Genomic DNA, 19,384 nt, shown 5'->3' on the forward strand with positions numbered 1-19,384 from the left:
CTTTTTCTAATAGTTTTTGCTTCATATATTTCAATCATTATAGCCTATGTGGGATTTATGATTATTATATCTCCTTCCTAGAGGCTAGATTTAAACCAATACAAAGTTATTTACTTGTTATCTGCCTGGGATTCACTTTGTCTAATTTCAATTTGCATTCCTTTCTTTACCCCTACATGTGTATTTGCACATGTCTTTATTTATAACTCTGGTTGTCTTGATCATTTACCATTTTATTCCTGGACATTATATAAAGTTTAAAATAAAATGTTACTTCACATATTTTCAAGTGCTGAAGCATTCCACATTCTTACTGAAAACAAACATCTTGAAATCCTTCTTCCTGTTTCTTATTCTCACAGAAAACCTTTTTCATTGTTTGCCACCTTTTTCCTGTTTCATTGTATTTTTCCTGAGGGCTGTCTCAGCTCCTTGTGTGGTCTTGTCCCCGTTTGTCTAAGCCCTAGGCTGTCTGTATTTGCCACATGCCTGAGGAAGTGAGGACTTCCTTAAATTCAGTAACTTACTGCCCAGTTTAATCTATCCTTTCTTAGAGAGAGAGAGCAAATAGTTTGACTTTCATTTTATCCAGTTTAATGGTCTTTATCTTTTCCTGGGGAATTTAGACGCATTTATACTTATTAACATGCAAGTGGATGTGCTGCTTCTTTCTTCATCTCTTTCTTCTGCTTTTCTATGTTTCTGCTGCTCTTTCTTTCCCCTTCTCTTTCCTTTCATTCTCTTCCCTTCCCTTTATCTCCTTTCCCCCCTCTTTCTCATCATTTCCTTCTTCCTGCCTTGCCTTCCTGTCATCCTGCAATTCTTTTCCTCATTTTGTGTTTGCGTTTCTGTTTGCCTGGTTTTTTTTTTTTTTCTTTTTGCTATGAAAACAAACAAGTCTTCAAAAGAACTAAGCAAGGTGCCAGTCAAAGATTAACAAAGGTGAAGGTATGGACATGTGCTTTGATCCAATTGCTAAGTCTGAAATGCTTCGTTACCTGGAAATTCTAAGAGTGACACTGTGGGAAGATAAACAAGACAGGCCTCCTTAGCCAGTGTACACAGGCTATAGCTTCACACTAGCCTTGCTGCCTTTGAGTAAGACCGTTCTGTGGTGTCAACAACTTTGTCCTGATTAGAAAGATGATAGAACTTTCCAATAATTCTGAATTTAGGAAGGTGTATGGTTATCCTCTTCCTGGGCACAGAGAGAAAGCAATGTATTATATTATTTTTCCCATGTCATTACTTCAGTTTGCTAGCTTGTTTCTTAAGCTCTGGGGATGGGGATGATGGAAGTCAGTATTGGGAAGGACTGACCTTGTTACATTGTCATACATAATAAATAAGTGACTTTTTTTTTTTTCTTTCAGGGGCTAATGGAAGAAAACAAAGTTCAAATTACTGTTTTAAATCCTAAGTCCATCACCATGGGTCAGCTGTATGGACAGTTTGATTTAGTCTCCCACGAGTGGTCTGATGGGATCCTTGCTGTCAGTTTTAGATCATTTGCTTCTTCAGTTGTAAGTGCTAGCACTTTTGCATGCATTTTAAAAATCTTTATATTTATTTCTAACCAACTTAGGATTTTTTTCAGTTCAAACAATTGAGTAACTTATATTTATAGTTAAAGATACCTATTTAAAACCCATTATTGGATAGTTTGGCAGTGTTTCTGTGAAGAACATTGTCAACACCTGTAAAGATACCAAAGGCCACGTTAACTAACATCTTGCTACGGAGGTGTACAGAGGGTGGGCAGGAGGAAAAAGGACAGAGGGGGAAATATAATGACGTTTAGTATATCATTGTGGGACTGTTAGTGTTATGCTGATTTTCACATCCTATGCCACTCCTCAGAAGGAAGGTTGGGCAATCCTACTTCCGTAGTGATACTGCCTTGGAAACCCAAGGAGGGGTCGCTATGAGTCGGGGCCGACTCGACAGCAAATAACAACAACAATAACAACATGCTATCATGAGACATTTCAACCTGAGGAATGTGTTTATGTTGTATGAATATAGGATTATATAGAATCAGATAAGCTGAATGGAAATTCTATTTTTCTCAGCAATGATATGTTGTTTACTTATAATAATAGTTTAACCCATGTTGCATATACTTGAGTTTGGAAACACTGAAAAAGATGAAATCTTAAAGAGAGATGTTGTATTTATGTCATGTCTGTACAAAGATGGCCTTCTTTAGGGGCAATATATACATCTATACTTCATTAAAAGGGTGCCTTTACATTTCCATGGTGAAATTAATTTTCAGTAGTTACTTTTAAAGTTTGAAACGTTATTATTCAACTGTTTCTTACGTTGTTTCTATCACATGTTTGCACTTTATTCATATCTACATAAACTAGTCTCCAGATAGAAAGTGGTTAATTTTTGATGGACCAGTTGATGCAGTATGGATTGAGAATATGAATACTGTCCTGGATGACAACAAAAAGCTATGTCTGATGAGTGGAGAGATTATTCAAATGTCACCACAGATGAATCTCATTTTTGAACCAATGGATTTAGAAGTTGCTTCTCCTGCCACTGTAAGTTCCTAACTTGGACATCTGCTTATAAATTGTGAATTATTAGGAATATGCTTATTTGCTTAGTAACTTTGACTTCAATTGAGAAATATTAGTAGAATTTCCTTTACTAGTGATTCTTAGAGAATCAGTATATCTGTTGATAAAACCAAACCAAACTCACTGCTGTTGAGTCGGATCCAACTCATAGTGACCCTTCCTTGGGCTTCCAAGGCGGTATCTCTGCAGAAGTAGATTGCCCAACCTTCCTTCCGAGAAGTGGCTGGGGGTTTGAACCGCCAGACTTCTGGTTAGCAGTCAAATGCCTTAGGCACTCCGCCACCAGAGCTCCTACATCTGTTGATATACCTTGACAATTCAGAGTCAGGGATACTTTTCTCCTTGTCTGTGGTTATGTGGTAGATCATACACAAAAAGTTAGAACATGATATTATATTAAACTTAGGCTCCTTTATTTTCCAAGAGTTTTCTGAAGGTTGTAAGCAACAGATGTACCAAATCATATTCCTTTTATAAACATTTCCTTGATGATAAACAATGACTGTTTTTCCAGGTGTCCAGATGTGGAATGATTTATATGGAGCCTCACATATTAGGCTGGAGACCACTCATGCTGTCTTGGATAAATCTTTTACCTGCTTCGGTCACTAGTCTTCAGAAAGAATTTATAGTAAGCTTATTTGACAGAATGGTCCCTGTTTCTGTTGAATTTATTAGAAAGCATACAAAGGTAAGAGAAATGATAATTTGAACACTAAAAATGAATGGAAAAATTCAAATTAGCCAAATATATCAATTTTAATATTTGTTTATTGTCAATTGCTGGATATTAAAATTCTTGATTTGTTTGACTTTGAAAGTGTTTTTCTCATTGAAGTAAAAAGATTTTAATTTAAGTACTTATTCTCCAGAAACCAATTTAAATGTAACATTTTAGCATTTGAGAAAATATTATACATGCTAATCATTTCTCTCTAAATAAAATTTCTCAGAGGCCCACATACCCATGTGTGGATGAAAATAATCCAAAATGCTATTTCTTGATTCTGATGAGTTGTTGGATTATAATGTCCGTTTTTATGCTTCTCTTTCTTTTCCAAAGTTCCTGAAATAAATATATATTATTTCTATAATCAGAAAAAGAATTTCTTAAAAATCAATCTTATTTTTGGCACCTAAAAAACTGGATGGTGAATACTGAAGGAGGAACATATATCAATGCCTTAGATATGTTAATTGAGGAACATACTCTATTTAGCATGAGTGCATCTCATTGCTTAGGACTACTGCAGATAGCTAAAGGAGCCCTGGTGACACAGTGGTTAAAGTGCTTGGCTGCTAACCCAAAGATCAGCAGTTCAAACCCACTAGCTGTTCCATGGGAGAAAGAAGTGGCAATCTGTTTCCACCAAGATGTATAGCCTTGGAAACCCTATGGGGACAGTTCTATTCTGTCCTAGAGGGCTGCTATGAGTTGGAATCAACTGGACAGCAGTGAGTTTGGTTTGGTTTTGGTAGATAGCTAAAAGCTGGGATTCAGGAATGGAAGCCAGTTTCTGGTACAAGGACCAGAAAGATACCCGAAAATGGGAAAATCCATTTTTCGTTCTTTCAATTCAAGGCCCTTTGGCAGTGGGGCTGGTGGAGCAGTAGAAGGGAGGGAAGTAACCACATGAATGGAAATCTCCTGCTTCTGAGAACTGATGGAACTTCAAGGAGCCTCTTAAACCCTCCCCAGATGGAAATTATGCTTAATTTATGCTTAGGTTAATGTTCAAAGGTCTTTTAGAATGACTTTGGCTTTGGGACAAATATAGGAAATAGGATTGATATTCCTCTTACTAATTGATATATCATAGAGGACCTTGAGGCAGAAGTTTGGCTCAAGGTAGAGATTTGGAAATTGATCTTTAAAACCATGTTAATGTAGATTTCCTAAAAGGAGAATCCAGAGGAAAAAAAACAGAGAGCAAAGGATAGAATCCTGGAATGTACTAGCATTTTGGACAAGAGAGAGGGAGGAGAGGTGAGTGCCTTGAGAAGGAAAGCAAAGCAAAAAATTTGCCACCAAGTTGATTCCAACTCATATCCACCCTGTGTGTGTCAGAGTAGTACTGTGCTCTGTAGGGTTGTCAGGGGCTGATGTTTTGGGAAGTAGATCACCAGGTCTGTTTTCTGATGCATCTCTGGGTGGATTCTAACCTCCAGCCTTTGGTTAGCAGCCAAGCATGTTCACCTTTTGTACCATCCAGGGTCTAAGAAGGAAATAGCAGTATTAGAAACTAGTAAGAGGTCAGGTCAAAGGAGGTAAAGACTGACATATCTGTCCCTCAGATTAGCACTTGATCATAGGGGAACTTTTCAGTAAACACCTTTAGGGGAGAGGCCAGGGAACTTCATAGCAGTTAGTTGGAAGAATATGAGAGAAATGGACGAGATGGTGGTTGTAGCCTGATCTTCCAAGAAGCTTGGATGTGACCTACATGTATTGTAGATATGAAATAATCATGTTCTACAAAGAAGCAGATGAATTGAGGGTCATCATGAAATAAGCTACGTGTTTGTTTTTTGCATTGTCAGAAAATGTAGATATTCCAATAAATTAATTTTCCCATATAACTGGAACTTACACTTTCAGCAAAACAGAGAAGAAAAAAACCAGCAAAACTTTAATTTAGGCTTTTCTTAAATGTACTATGCTCTTTTGTCCTCTCTTGAAGAAATTAAGAACAAATTGTTTTATGTAGTGATAAATATCTTACTTGTAGTAACGCATATTTATATTTTGGTGTTCCATCAGTAAAAAATTCAGCTGTCATTTCTACCTGCTTTTACAAGGGTTGTGGCTGAATTTGTAGTTAGCTGCTTCTGGTCTTCTAAGAGTTAATTTCAGAGCGTTAGTTTTTTCATATTAACCATGAAGCCACTAAGACTCTAAAGGTTGGAGGAGAATTGGAGGGAAGAAAATGAATGTTCATTGAGAACTTGCTGTATGATACATGGTTCTAGGAGCTGTACACATTATTTTATTTATTTTGTAAGTGGTCAAGGGGAAATCCCAGAAAGTAAAGAGCATGACTTTTACAATACTTCAGCAATGTTTCTGTGTGCTTTGAGACTTGGCACTGTATTCATAGGAATAAGTTACTAAGCATTGTTGTAGTTTATAAATATGTTAAAAACTAGGATTTTATTTCTTAAGCATTTTAAATAAGCAAAATAATTTTCTTCTCTGAAAGTTTTCTTTTTTAGTAGTTTTGGTTTAGATAATTAGTATCTATTTCTTCTTTGATTAAATTAACCAAACATATAGTGGTAAATTTTTAAAACTTGGGACCCAACACAAAAGAATGGTTAAGGAGCTCAGATTACCTGGATATAATATCCACTGCTTCCATGTCTAAGCTAGGAAATTAATTTATGCCTCAGTCTTCCCACCTATAAAGCCAGACTTATAATAATAGTACCTTTTCATATATGCTATGACTGCTAGAATTAAATGAGTTCTGTATTAGCTGATGCTATTTTAATGAGTTTCTAACTTAAAGTAGTTTGTATTATAGACTTTTCTTTGTGATGTTTCAGGAATTATCTCCTACTTCAGACACGAACTTAGTCCGATCCTTAATGAATCTAATAGACTGTTTTATGGATGATTTTGCTGATGAAGGAAAAGTAAGGGAGAGAAATGATCGAGAAGTTTACTCTTTACTTGAGGTAAGGTCCATTGCCCTTTGTGTTTTGCAGTAAGACCAACAGCCATCTACTGCTTTTCCAAAGCTTCCTAATTAATGAACTTGAAATTGGAAGCAGGGAATAGGTTGTAGCTGAACAGTGAGAAAAAGCTAGACTCAACATACTAGATACTAGTGGGGGATTCCTCATCTGGCAGTTCCATTGCACCATGAGGTTTGGGTGGAGCCCAGTGATCACCTCAAGTGTGCAGCTAAATCTTGGGTCATTTGACCACCCTCAGCAATGATTGATCCCCAAAATGTCAATGACCAATTTTTTATGAGATTCACCTCCCTCCATTCTCATCCTAATTTACTATTTTTTTCCTCAATTTTTTCTTCCCTTTCTTGTGAGAGAGAAATTAAAAAAAAAAAAAAAATTATATATAAATTATTATATACCAAAGAAACCAAACTCACTGCTGTTGAGTTGTTTCTGACATATAGCGACCCTTCCTTGGGTTTCTGAGGTGGTATCTCTATGGAAGTAGATTGCCCAATCTTCCTTCTGAGGAGTGACTGGTGGGCTTGAACCATGAGCCTTCTGGTTAGCAGTCAAATGCCTTAGGCACTACACCACCATATATAATTATATACTCATATAAGGAGCTCTGGTGGCACAATGGTTAAGTGCTAGGCTGTTAACCAAAAGGTCGATGGTTTGAACTTACCAGCAACTCTGTGGGAGAGAACACCTGACAATCTGCTCCTTTTACAGCCTAGAAAACCCTATGGGACAGTACTGTTCTGTCATATAGGGTCTCTATGAGTTGAAATGGATTCGATGACACAAACCAACAACAAACTATATAATATAAAGCATTATTATAATAGTATAAACCAAAAAATCCACTGCCAATGAGTTGATTCCAACTCCAAAGGACCCTATATAACAGAGTAGAATTGCCCTATAGGGTTTCTAAGACAGTAAATCTTTACAGTAACAGACTGCCTCATCTTTCTCCTGCAGAGCGGTTGGTGGGTTCAAACTGCTGGCCTTTTGGTTCGCAGATGAGTGCTTTAACCACTGCACCACCAGAACACCTATATTAATATAGAATCAGTATATTAATTATTATATTGATATTAATGTTATTTATATATTTATATTAAGGAAATTAAGAAAATACACATTCATTAAACAGATTTTAAAAATAGAAATGAAAATAGCAACCGAGCTTGAATATTCTTTAAGAAAAACACTAGTAGTGGTACTACTACTAACGTCAGTGTGTATTCTTGTAGGTTTCATTTTATGAAATAATGTTTTATTTAGTTTTAAATAATTTCCAGAGAGAAACAGTCTGTGAATAACTAGGAATAGATGAATAAGGTCTAAGTAGAGTGTAGGACTTTTATGAGCATAGTCAGGATTCATTAGCTTCAGCATAAAAAAGAGATTTGATTTTAAATCAAACAAACACATTTTTTCACCTACTGGTGGGTCTTATCTTCTACTTGCCCTTTCTGACTAAGTCTGGTGAGAAGAAACCTAGGATCTTTTTCTTGGAGGAATGCAGTTTTAATTATAAAATCAGTAGAGGCAAATAAAAGAGTATGAATCTGTTCTACTTTCAAATAAAACACTATCAAAATCTGCTTCATTAAAACATGTGTATTATGAGTTGATTGGAAATCCTGTGGGGCAGTTTTACTCTGTCTTGTGCAGAAGGAAGACCAGGCAATCTACTTCCATAAAGATTTGCCACCTTGGTGGGGACCAGGTTTGCTGGTCCAATAGAGCCTGGTGTAACCACTGAGACTATAGCCCCTAGCTGCCCTTCAGGTCTGGAATTGAACCCACAACTGTGGTTTCCAGCCAAACAAAGTACAGGCATGTGAGTTAAACATTTACCTCAAGTAGACACACGACCTGGAGAGAACAATCATGGGAGAAGGAAGGGCTGCTTATGCACAGGGAGATAGCTCAGGGTGCAGAAGAGTATGAAGGGATGGACACTGGGAGGAGGTAACTATGGGGAGGAAGTGGGAGGGGAGCTGCTGCATTGTAAATTTTGGTCAATGACATGAGACAAAGTATATGTGAACTGCTGTATGAAAAGTGAATTTACTCTGTAAATCTTCACCCAAATCCTAAAAAAAAAAAAAAAGATTTGCCACCTTGGAAGCCCAATGGAGGTCGCTATGAGTCAGAATCAACTCGATGGCAGTGGGTTTGGGTTTGTATGGGGTCACTATGTGTCAGAACTGAGTAGACTACAGTGGGTTTGGGTTTGATTTCTTTGTTTTTCATTTATACCTTACTAAAGTATTCTTTTATAGCTTAATTAAAAAATTATCTCAATTTCTTTTTCTCAGTGTCCAGCTCCTGCTATAAATTTAAAATATCTAATGTTTTACTACATTAATCATTCTAAAGTTTTCTCTCTGGCTAGCATTACGCTCTGCATTGTATTATCTTCTCTGACATTAAGATTTTATAAGATGTAATTTGAAAAAAAAAAACAAAACACTTAATTTTATAAAATCCTGAGATAACCAACTTTTGGTTTCATATTAGCACATGTATTTCCTTTCAGATAAAATAGTCTTTCAGATCTGATTTAAGCTTCAGGATAAATTAATGTTATTCTTTAACTGCACTTCATCTTTTTCTCATCTCTCCATTGCAGGGCATTTTTTTGTTTTCATTGATCTGGTCTGTTGGTGCTTCTTGTAAAGATGATGATCGGTTGAAATTTAGTAAGATTCTTCGAGAACTAATGGAAGGTCCAATTACAGACTTAACTCGAAATAGGTTTAAATTACTGAGTGGTGCTGACCAAATGCCCTCCAAGGCACTAACTGTCCCATTTCCTGAGAAAGGAACAATTTATGATTATCAATTTGTCTGTGAGGTAAGAGTTCTGAAGTAAGAATGTTAGCTGCCAACCTGACAGAGTCCCTTCTGAGACTCACATAGCATGTGGCTCTGGGCCACTTTCTTCATCACTGTTTACCTTAAGAGACAGCCTGGAATAGAGCGAAGTGTAGATTTTGAAGACACCTGAGTTCGAGTCCTAGCAAAGCTACTTTCTTGTTGTGTAAACTTGGGCAAGTTATTTAATTGCTCTGAACTTGTTCTCTTATTGATAAAATGTATGATAGTACCTCATGGAGCAGTTGCACTCAGTAAATAAAATTATTCATTAACATATCTACCCCAGCACCAGGCATGTAATATTCAGACTCTTCTTGGAGATTCATGATATACGTTAGTATATTATACATAGTAAGAAGTACTGCAGGAAAGCTGCTGGTATAATGTTAGTTCAGCATTTCCTAAACTGATTGGATAATAAAGCCTGGTTGCATGTTTGTTTATGTCTAACAGCTCCCACAAGTATTCTACTGAAAAGAGAGTTTAGGGATATACGTTGTTTAAATATATATAGATTTCAGTAAAATTGGCATCACACCATGTCCCAAATGGGTAGTTTTATCTTTTTCTTTTTCACTTAATAAAGAGGATATTTTCCATTTCTTAATTTTTACAGACTCCCTGTATTCCATACGGGTGGGTTATAATCTCATCAGTTTCCTACATTTGGGCATTTGGATTGTTTTTGTTGTTTTTAGTTTTTCACTTGTGTACGTACTGCTTTGGTGAATATCCTTGAACACAAGTCATTGTGTGCATATCTGATTATTTCCTTAAGAGATATTCCTAAAAAAGGAATTATAAAATTTCCTAATTTGTGTGGTTCTTGAGATGTATTACCAAGCCCCCATCAGAAGGGATTCTTCACCCTTCCCAACACAAGATGTTATCTTTTTATTTTTGTTCATTTTATTTTATCTTAAATTACTAATAATACCCTACATTTCCAGAGCATTTTAAAATTTATTAAGCTTTTCCATAATCATCTCTATTTCCTTTTCTAACACTTCAGTAAAATAGGAATGATGGGATTGTTTTGCAGATTTTACTGTTGAGGAAATTTATGCATAGAGATACTGAGTGATTTTCCTAGGATCACACGGTCTCTAAGTGACTGTACATTCTGGGTTCTCTATTTAGCAATCCTTACTTCTCCACTGGTTCCAGAAATATTTCCAGTCTGAAATAAGATTTTCAGACTGATGTGAATTCAGTCACCTCAAAATATCCAACGTACATGCATGTCACTGTGTTAGGGGATTGAAGAGTGAATAAAGCACAATACTGGCATCAATGAGTTCATAACCTCTTCAGATGAGAGTCAAGTAACATTCTAGGGAGGGACAATCATCCATCAAGGGGCCAGGAGCATATTTGGGACCCGCAAGTCCATAAGTAGGGCTAGGTATAGGGTACATGATGATGGGAAGGAAGGATGGATCTGAATTCTGATGGGCTTTGAATACTCGGGAACTTGGATTTATTTTTGCAAGAATGAAAGGGATGTTAGTGTTTTTCTAAGGAGAAAGTGTTAACATGGTCTGTTTTTGAAAATATTTGTTATAAAAATGGTCATAGAAAATTGACATTTTAGTTTGCTATTGGATGCTAATTGGATATAAAGATACAGCATATTGGTAATTCATAATAATTATTTTATATTAAGAACTTACCTGAAATTAAAAGATGATATTGTAAATAGTATTATATAAATCACCAATATATAGCTGGTGTTCTAGGGAAAAATAATTTTATGTTGGTTAACATTTACTGAATAAAATTCCTTACTGTTTAATTCAGCCCATTGATTAGTCTAATTATCTTATTATCATTAAAGAACTTAACATTTGGCCTAAATAATTGATCTTTGGTTTGAAATAAGCAGTGGCATTGAAAATGTCACAGTATTACCATTTTATTTTATTCATCTAAAACCCTACTTTTTCCTTGGTTAACATATAACAATTTAACTTTCAAACTCAGAGTGAAGTGTTTAAAAGGATAAAAACAAATATATAATTATTAGGACTTATCAGTCTTAATTTCTTCTACAATCAAAGCAATACAGGTTTTAAAAGTAATTTATAGCATTCAGTGTTTGACTACTTTTTATAAACAGGGAGTAGGAAGATGGGAGCCATGGGTAAAGAAATTAGAAGACGCTCCTCCAATTCCTAAAGATGTGATGTTTAATGAGATCATCGTACCAACACTGGACACAATTCGATGCTCTGCATTAATGGAATTATTGACCACACATCAAAAGCCTTCAATATTTGTAGGACCAACGGGAACTGGAAAGAGTGTTTATATTATTGTGAGTATTGTAAAAATCTACATATTAAAATGTACATAATATTTATGAGAATGGTACTGGAAAATGCCCTGAAATAGAAGGCTTAAATCATTAATATATGTACATATACTTTAAAAAAAAACCTTTTAATTGTGATTTAGGTGAAAGTTTACAGAGCAAATCAGCTTTCCATTCAACAATTCATACACATTTGGATTCATGCAGTTGATTGCAGTCCCTGCAATATAACATCACGCATCCAGCTTCCTCCCTGTGTTTCTTGTTTCCATTCCTCCCTCTTTCCTGTCCCTTCCTCCCTTCTGAGATTTGTCCTTGGCCAAATGCTGCCCTTTTGATCATGAATGATTGATTGTTCTAAGGAGTGTGTACCTTCCTGGTATTACTGTTCACTTTATAGACCTGTCTATTGTTTGGTTGAAAGATGAGCCATGGGACTGAGTTCAGTTCCAGGCTTGAAAGGTTACTAAAGTCTCAGGAGTTCCATCAATCTCTATCTGACCAGTGAGCTTAGTCTTTTTTATGATTTTGAGTTTTGTTCTATATTTTTCTCCCACTCTCTCTTAGACCTTCTAATGTTATCCCGTTCAGAGCAGTTGGTAGTGGTATTTTGGCAGCTTCTAGTTCTTCTGGTCTCAGGGTCACGGAGGCTGAGGTTTGGGTATTCCATTAGTTCTTTGGACTAATTGTTTCCACGTGCTTTAATTTTCTTCACTCTTCTTTGTGCTGGATGAGGAGAGACCCACTGTTGCACCTTCAATGGCTGCTCTTAAGCTTTTAAGACCCAGTCACTGCTCACCAAAGTTGGATGTAGAACATTCTGTTTGGGGACTGTTAGGCCAGTTGACCTTGCTGTCCACTGAGCCCCCAGGCCCAGCAACTATTCCTTCAAGGTCTTTGGTTATGGCTAAGAAGTGTTCATAACTTTGTCCCTTATGTGCTCTGTTATATTCATGGATATATTTCAACTTATGTAAATACATATATAGAAATGTCCTCTGTCAAACCTATATATATATATTCATGGGTATAGCCCCATTCACCTTGTCACACCTGTTCCGCATGCATGTGTATCCACGTACCTGCCTTTTGTAGTTTATTTTTATTTCTCTTATTGCAGGATTGTGACTTTAATAGTACTAACTTTTGTTGCCTTTAACTCTTTTGCTCCTCCCAGTCTTCCTTTGCCTTGATCATTTTGTGCTGACCTCCCCTTTATTATGCGTTGCCTTCGCCTTCACCCTCATTAATGTGTGTCTGCCCTCTAGTTAGTGATTTACCCTCTTTCCCCCTCCTATCCCTGGTAACTAGCAAAGAATGTTTCTTTTTGGGAGAAAACCTTTTCTTGACTTTTTGTAATAGTGGTGTCTCATACAATGTTTGGCCTTTTGTGACTGATTTCGCTAAGCATAGTGTCCTCCAGGTTCATCCATGTCATGAGCATTTCACAGATTCATCATTATTCTTTTACATTGCATAGTATTCCATTGTGTGTATGTACGTAGTTTGTCCATTCATCCGTTGGTGGACATTTAGGTTGTTTCTTCTGTCTTTTTGGTATTGTGAATAGTGCAGCAACGAACATGGATGTCCATATGTCTATTTGTGTCATGGCTCTTATTTCTCTAGGTTATATGCCTAGATTAATCCCTTGTCAAAGGATTGCTCAATTATCTGTTATTTCTATTTCCAACTTTTTAAGGAAGTGCAATACCATTTTCAACAATGATCGTACCATTTTACAATCCTGTCAGCAGTGTTCAAGGGTTCCAGTCTGTCTACACCCTCACCAGCCTCCTTTGTTGTTTTATGTTTTTTTGAACTTTGCTGTCAATGCTGGGGTGAAATGGTATCTCATGTTGTGATTTACATCTATCTGATGGCTAAGAATTGTGAGAATTTCTTCATGTGTTTGTTGGCATCCTGAATGTCTTCTTTGGTGAAGTGTCTGTTCACACACTCTGCCCACTTTTGATTGGATTATTTTGTTGTTGTTGTGGAGGTGTTGATGCTTCTATAAATTTTAGAAATTAGTCCCTTATATATCATTGCCAGAACGTTTTTCCCCCAATCTGTGGGGGAAAAAAGTCTCTTGTTATTAATCTTTTCATGAAGTATTTTGACACACATAAGTGTTCTGATTTTTAGGAGGTCTGATCATCTAATTCATCTTCTGCTGTTTGTGGATTTTTAGTTATGTTTGATAGTGTATTTATACCAGGTATTAGGGGCCCCAAGTTTGTCCCTATACAGTTTTTGATAACCTTTATACTTTTATGTTTTACATCGAGGTCTTTGATCCATCCTAAGTTAGTTTTTTGTGTGTAGTGTGAGATATGGATCCTGTTTCATTCTTCTGCAAATGGCTATACAGTTTTGTCAACACCATTTGTTAAAGAGACTATATCATCCCCCACTTAATGGTTTTCAACCCTTTGTCGAAGATTAGCTGTCCCTTGGTGGATGGATTTACTTCTGGGTTCTCAATTCTGTTACATTGGTCTACGGTTTGTCTTTATTCCAGTACCAGGCCGTTTTGACTATCATGGCTGGCTGTGTGGTCAGTTTTGAGATTGGGAAGTGTAACGTCTCCTACTTTGTTCTTCTTTAGTAGTACTTTGCTTATCTGTGGTCTCTTTCCTTTCATATAAAGTTGGTGATTAATTTTTCCATTCCTTTAAAGAAGGATGATGGAATCTGGATTTGGATTATATCTGTAAATTCCTTTGGGTAGTATCAACATTTTCACAATGTTAAGTCTTCTTATCCATGACCATATATTCTTCCATTTATGTAGATCTCTTTGGTTTCTTATAGCAGAGCTTTGTAATTTTCTTTGTATAGGTTTTATGGATTTCTGGATAGATTTTATTTATTCCTAAGTATGTCATCTTTTGGGTGGCTATTGTAAATGGTATTGTTTTCCTGATTTCCTTTTTTAGAGTTCTCTTCATTAAGTTTGGAGGAATTAGACTGATTTTTGTTGTTTTTCTTGTACCTTGCTACTTTGCTGAAAATTTCAATTCGTTCCAGTAATTTTCTTGCTCAGTCTCTGGGATTTTCTGTTTATAGGATCATATCATCTTCAAATAAATACAGTTTTACTTCCTCTTTGCCAATTCAGATGCCTTTATCTCCCTTTCTTGCCTTATTGCTCTACGTAGGACTTTCAGTACAATATTGAATAGGATTGGTGATGATAGGCATTGTTTTGGTTACCTAGTGCCGCTCTGACAGGAATATACCACAGATGGGATGGTCTTAACAAACAGGAGTTCTCTTACAGTTTGGAGGCTTTAAGTCTGAGTTCAAAGTGCCAGGCTCTAGGGACTGGGTGAAAGCCCCTCAACCTTGGGCTTCAGCTCTGCCACCTGCTCCCAGTCCACTGAAGCTAGAGGCTTTTCTTCACTCAGACAGCTGTTGGCTGCTGAGACTGACAAGCCCAAGATTAACAAGTAAAAAGGCACAGTCCCAATGTTACCAAACCACATGGCAGGCCATGAATTCAAGTCCACTGAAAGTCCCAAGGTCAGCAGAGCATGGCAGGCTGTTGAACAGTGAATGACATGGCTACATGCAAAGTTCAAGTGTGTCATAAGCTAGAGACCATTCTCAAAGGCTTCTCCTTATATACAGGAAGCAGACCACATCCCTAAGGCCGATACTCAGCTGCTCACAGTAGATTCTACCGTGGAGTTGTTTACTGGTCTCATCGTGGGAAATACTACATTCAGCTGCCCCGCCACTCAACCAGGCCCAGCCAAGTTGACACACAAACTTAACTACCACAGGCATTATTGTCTGATTCCCATTCACAAGAGGAATGCTTATAGTCTCTCTCCATTGAGGAATATTGGTCTATAATTGCTTTTTTAGTGGTGTCTTTCTTTCCCTAGTTTTGGTAATAGGGCTATGCTCGCTATATAGAATGAATTTGGCAATGTCCCATTCTTCTCTATATTCTAGAATAATTTGAGTAGGAGTGGTGTCAGCTCTTCTGAATGTTTGCCAGAATTCTCCAGTGAAGCCCTTTGGGGCAAGACATTTTTTAGTGAGGAGTTTTTCTCATGACCTGTTCAATTTTTCCCTTTGTTATGTGTCAGTTCAAATTTTCTACCTCAGATTGTATTAGTTTGGATAGGTAGTGTGTTTCTAGAAATTTGGCCATTTCCTCTAGATTTTCAATTTGTTGGAGTACCCTTAGACAACCATCAAAGCTGGAACTGAACCCACCTTCAGTGATCAACTTTCAGTCAAACAATAAATAGGCCTGTAAAGTGAACAACACTTGGGAGCAATGTACTCCTCAGTAGAATCAACCAAATAGTCCAAAAGGGCAACATTTGCCCAGAAACAAAGCTCTGAAAGCAAGAAGGGGCAGGAAAGAAAGCCAAATGGAAATGAAAAACCTGGGGAGGAAGTGGAAGGAGTGCTGTTATATTGAAGGGATTGCAATCAATGTCATGAAACAAAATATGTATACATTTTTTAATGGAAAACTAATTTGCACTGTAAACTTTAATTCAAACTGCAACAAAATAAAAATTATCACTTACATTTTAATTATGAAATTATGAAAAGAAGTATTTTAATTACAAAATCATGAAAAATATATTCCTACTTTTATTCTAAACTTATTTCTACTTTTTGCTCTTCTAGCTGTCACTTTTGGATTTGATGAAAGGAGTGAAAATTAGCCTTTCATCCAGAATCTCTGACCAGCTTCTTACTCTCCCTTCCTGATATTCCCCACCTGTTTTTTTCTCCTGTGGCACAATGGTTAAGCACTTGGCTGTTGACAGAAAGGTTGATGGTTCAACCTACCTGGTAGCTTCACAGAAGAAAGATCTGGAGATCTGCTTCCGTGATGATGGCAGCCTACAAAATCCTCTGGGGCACTTCTACTTTGTCTGAGTTTAAACTGATTTGATGGCACCCAACAACTGTAACTCCTGACATGTCTGCTGAATGTAATTAATGATAGGGACATCATGGTTCATTTTTTAAAGCATAGGTGTTGCCTTGATACTTAAGTTAATATTTCAAAGTGTGTTCTCAAAATTTTTATTTGCTTAATTATGGAAATGCTGAGCACGCAGCCACATTATGAAGAGAGAATTTGCATGAGATAGTAACCCCCTGGTAATTTGGTTTAATGATCTAGTATTTCATACACAATGAGGCTGAATTCTGGAAGCATTTAGTGACAGTAAAGTTTGGAACACACAGAAGCTCATTCACCTTTTGCCCTCCCTTACCCACATGGGCATGTGATAGTAGTTGTTGTTGTTAGGTGCCGTCGAATTGTCTCTGACTCATAGCGACCCTATGCACAGCGGAACAAAACACGACCAGTCCAGCGCCAGCTCCGCGATCCCTGCTATACTTGAGCCCATTGCCGTTGTGATAGCACTTATTAAGAAAAGGGGATTTATTTTAGATTTTCTAATAAGTTGTCCCTTAAAAGGCCAGGAGGTATGGCACATCCAGAGTTTTTGAGGGGGAGAAGAAAGGGCCAGGAGAGACAAGCTTATTTTGAAGAGCTCCTCAAGAAATTCTGATACCCCTCATCCCTATCCCACAGCATCTTAAGAATTTTGTAATTTCATCTGCTTTTCAGTGACTTCCATTTTGAAAATGCCATCATATTGTTTAAGTTTCCTAGACTCAGATGACTTGGTATATAAATAGAAAAAGAGAAAAAAGTATGTTTAAAAAGAACACTGATTCGAGAAAGAAGTGATAGTCCGGATTCCTGCCCCATCTCTGAGATCTTAGGCAGGTACTTTAACCTCTGAGTCTCAGAGTCTTCACATTAAGAAGGAATGCATACTCCATATGGTTCTTGTGAATATCAGAGAAGCCACATGCTTGGGGCTGGGGCAGATACAGGCACTTCACTGACATGGTAACTGTTATTACTGTTGATTCCATCTGTTTTTACATGGTTATGCCACTCTAAGGTTAAATCAGTCATTCGGTCAACAACAATGCTTAGTGTTTGGTTTAAAATGTCAAAACATAACTCCAACTATGGCTTATTTTATTTCCTGTTATGTAGAATTTTCTTCTAAATCAACTTAATAAGGAAATCTACAAGCCTCTGATAATTAACTTCTCAGCACAAACTACAGCAGCTCAAACTCAGAATATTATCATGTCAAAATTGGACAAAAGGAGAAAGGGAGTTTTTGGTCCTCCTTTCGGCAAGAGAATGGTAATTGCTGTCTGTTTCTGTACACAGAATATAACAGTGAGCCTATTCATGTACACAGATACAGTCCAAACAAGGGAACCAAATACAGGAAACCAGATTATACATTTTGATTAAAACTTTTTCCTAACATTTGTGGTTATATATGTGCTTGCACTAGACAATTAGACATTACAAATGAGCAGTTGTCCTTTGAACTGAAAGTAGAATCCTCTCCTGGGAATTTATCTTCTTACTTCTCTCACTGCACATTTTCACTCAGCGGTGCCTTTCTTTTTTGCTCTTATAGTTCTTAGAACAACCCAGCTATCAGTTGACTTACCCTCACCACTCAAAGGTTATAATCATTTAAAAATCATATCTTTCCGATCTATAGTAACGTATTTGAATTTTTATTTGTCCAAAAAAAAAGACCAAGTAGATTAACAAACACATTATATGAGAGGATTAATAAATCCTAAACTAAGCCTATAGGTTGGTAATGGGAATGTCTCCCTATAAAAGTAAATGTTTTAGTAAATGACACTAAGGAATATTCTTGACTGGAAAAGAAACAGTCACTTACCATAGATGTACTCTTCAAGAAGACAGTCTGTTTGCACCTCAACATTTTTTTCGTAGTTAAATTAGGACACTAAGATGTTAACATTTTTCAATACCTCTTCTCTTTTCATCCTCAGGTGGTCTTTGTAGATGATGTCAATATGCCTGCTCGGGAGGTGTATGGGGCTCAACCTCCCATTGAGTTACTTCGACAGTGGTTAGATCACTGGAATTGGTATGACCTAAAAGATTGTTCTATGATTAAATTAGTGGACATTCAAATCATGTGTGCTATGGGACCTCCAGGTACATTTTCTGAATTTGTAATTATTAAAAAAAAAAAATTAGCAGTCACTCTAGTATATCTAAAGAGATAGCTGGGAAAAGAAGAGAAACCCTATTATACAATTTAAATTAAAATGTTTTATGTATGTGTTCTCTGTGTATACACTGTGACCTAAGGGAGTAATCATTATCGGAACTAAGAAATAGTCAACACTGCAAAGTGGGTGGCTTTGGTTGGGGTTGCTCTTCCACCAGCTCTTCCAAAGTCTTTTTCCCTCACCTTCCAGAACTTTGTAGCCCATTTCCAGAACTCTGAGAACCCTAATGCCCTGGACTGCTCATTGCCCTCTGTTTCATTCCTTAATGCTTTAACCAGATGAAATAGTTGAACAGTCCCTGGTTTGGAGCTTGTCTTTCCTCAACCCCACTCAAGTCCCATTTTAGTGAGTGTCTAGATATAGACAGGCTGTTGAGAGGAATTTAAATAGGAAATGGCTAAAATATTAGCCCTTACAGATCCTTTACATTTTTTCCAGAGGTATATATAAATTCAAAGAAATCTCTGTATGGAAGATTTTTATGCTAGAGTATCTGAAATACTTGATTCAACTAACTAGATATCTTTAACTATTCTCTCCCTTATCTCATGCTGGTATTCTAGTCATTCATTCATGCATGCATTTTCCTACTTTAGAGAGTGCCCTGGGCCACTTTCAACAATACTTTTTTTTTTTTTTTTAATGAAAGACTTTATTGCCATTGGGTCTTAGACTTCAGTTTTATTTTGTCCTTCCTCTGTCACTCCAAGCCAGTCTTTTGCACTCATGGGCCACTGTTTCCTGTCTTTTTTGGCACTGG

The 19,384-nt window shown here is 36.8% G+C and overlaps 1 protein-coding gene across 1 annotated transcript in view; it reads left to right on the forward strand.

Moving 5' to 3' along the window:
• The window catches only part of DNAH7 (dynein axonemal heavy chain 7), a gene marked incomplete at its 5' end in the record, with an annotated part of 302,031 nt that overhangs the window by 115,122 nt on the left and 167,525 nt on the right, over positions 1-19,384 (forward strand). The window contains 8 exons of the mRNA XM_007953149.2: positions 1,374-1,523; positions 2,373-2,555; positions 3,109-3,285; positions 6,141-6,272; positions 8,923-9,147; positions 11,290-11,487; positions 17,546-17,701; positions 18,379-18,547. Coding sequence (XP_007951340.2) covers positions 1,374-1,523; positions 2,373-2,555; positions 3,109-3,285; positions 6,141-6,272; positions 8,923-9,147; positions 11,290-11,487; positions 17,546-17,701; positions 18,379-18,547 — 1,390 coding nt within the window. The remainder of the gene's footprint in view (positions 1-1,373; positions 1,524-2,372; positions 2,556-3,108; positions 3,286-6,140; positions 6,273-8,922; positions 9,148-11,289; positions 11,488-17,545; positions 17,702-18,378; positions 18,548-19,384) is intronic.

The sequence above is a fragment of the Orycteropus afer genome, unplaced genomic scaffold, assembly GCF_000298275.1.
Source record: "Orycteropus afer afer isolate SDZICR_OR568_19922 unplaced genomic scaffold, OryAfe1.0 scaffold00374, whole genome shotgun sequence".
Classification (NCBI taxonomy): Eukaryota; Metazoa; Chordata; class Mammalia; order Tubulidentata; family Orycteropodidae; genus Orycteropus; species Orycteropus afer.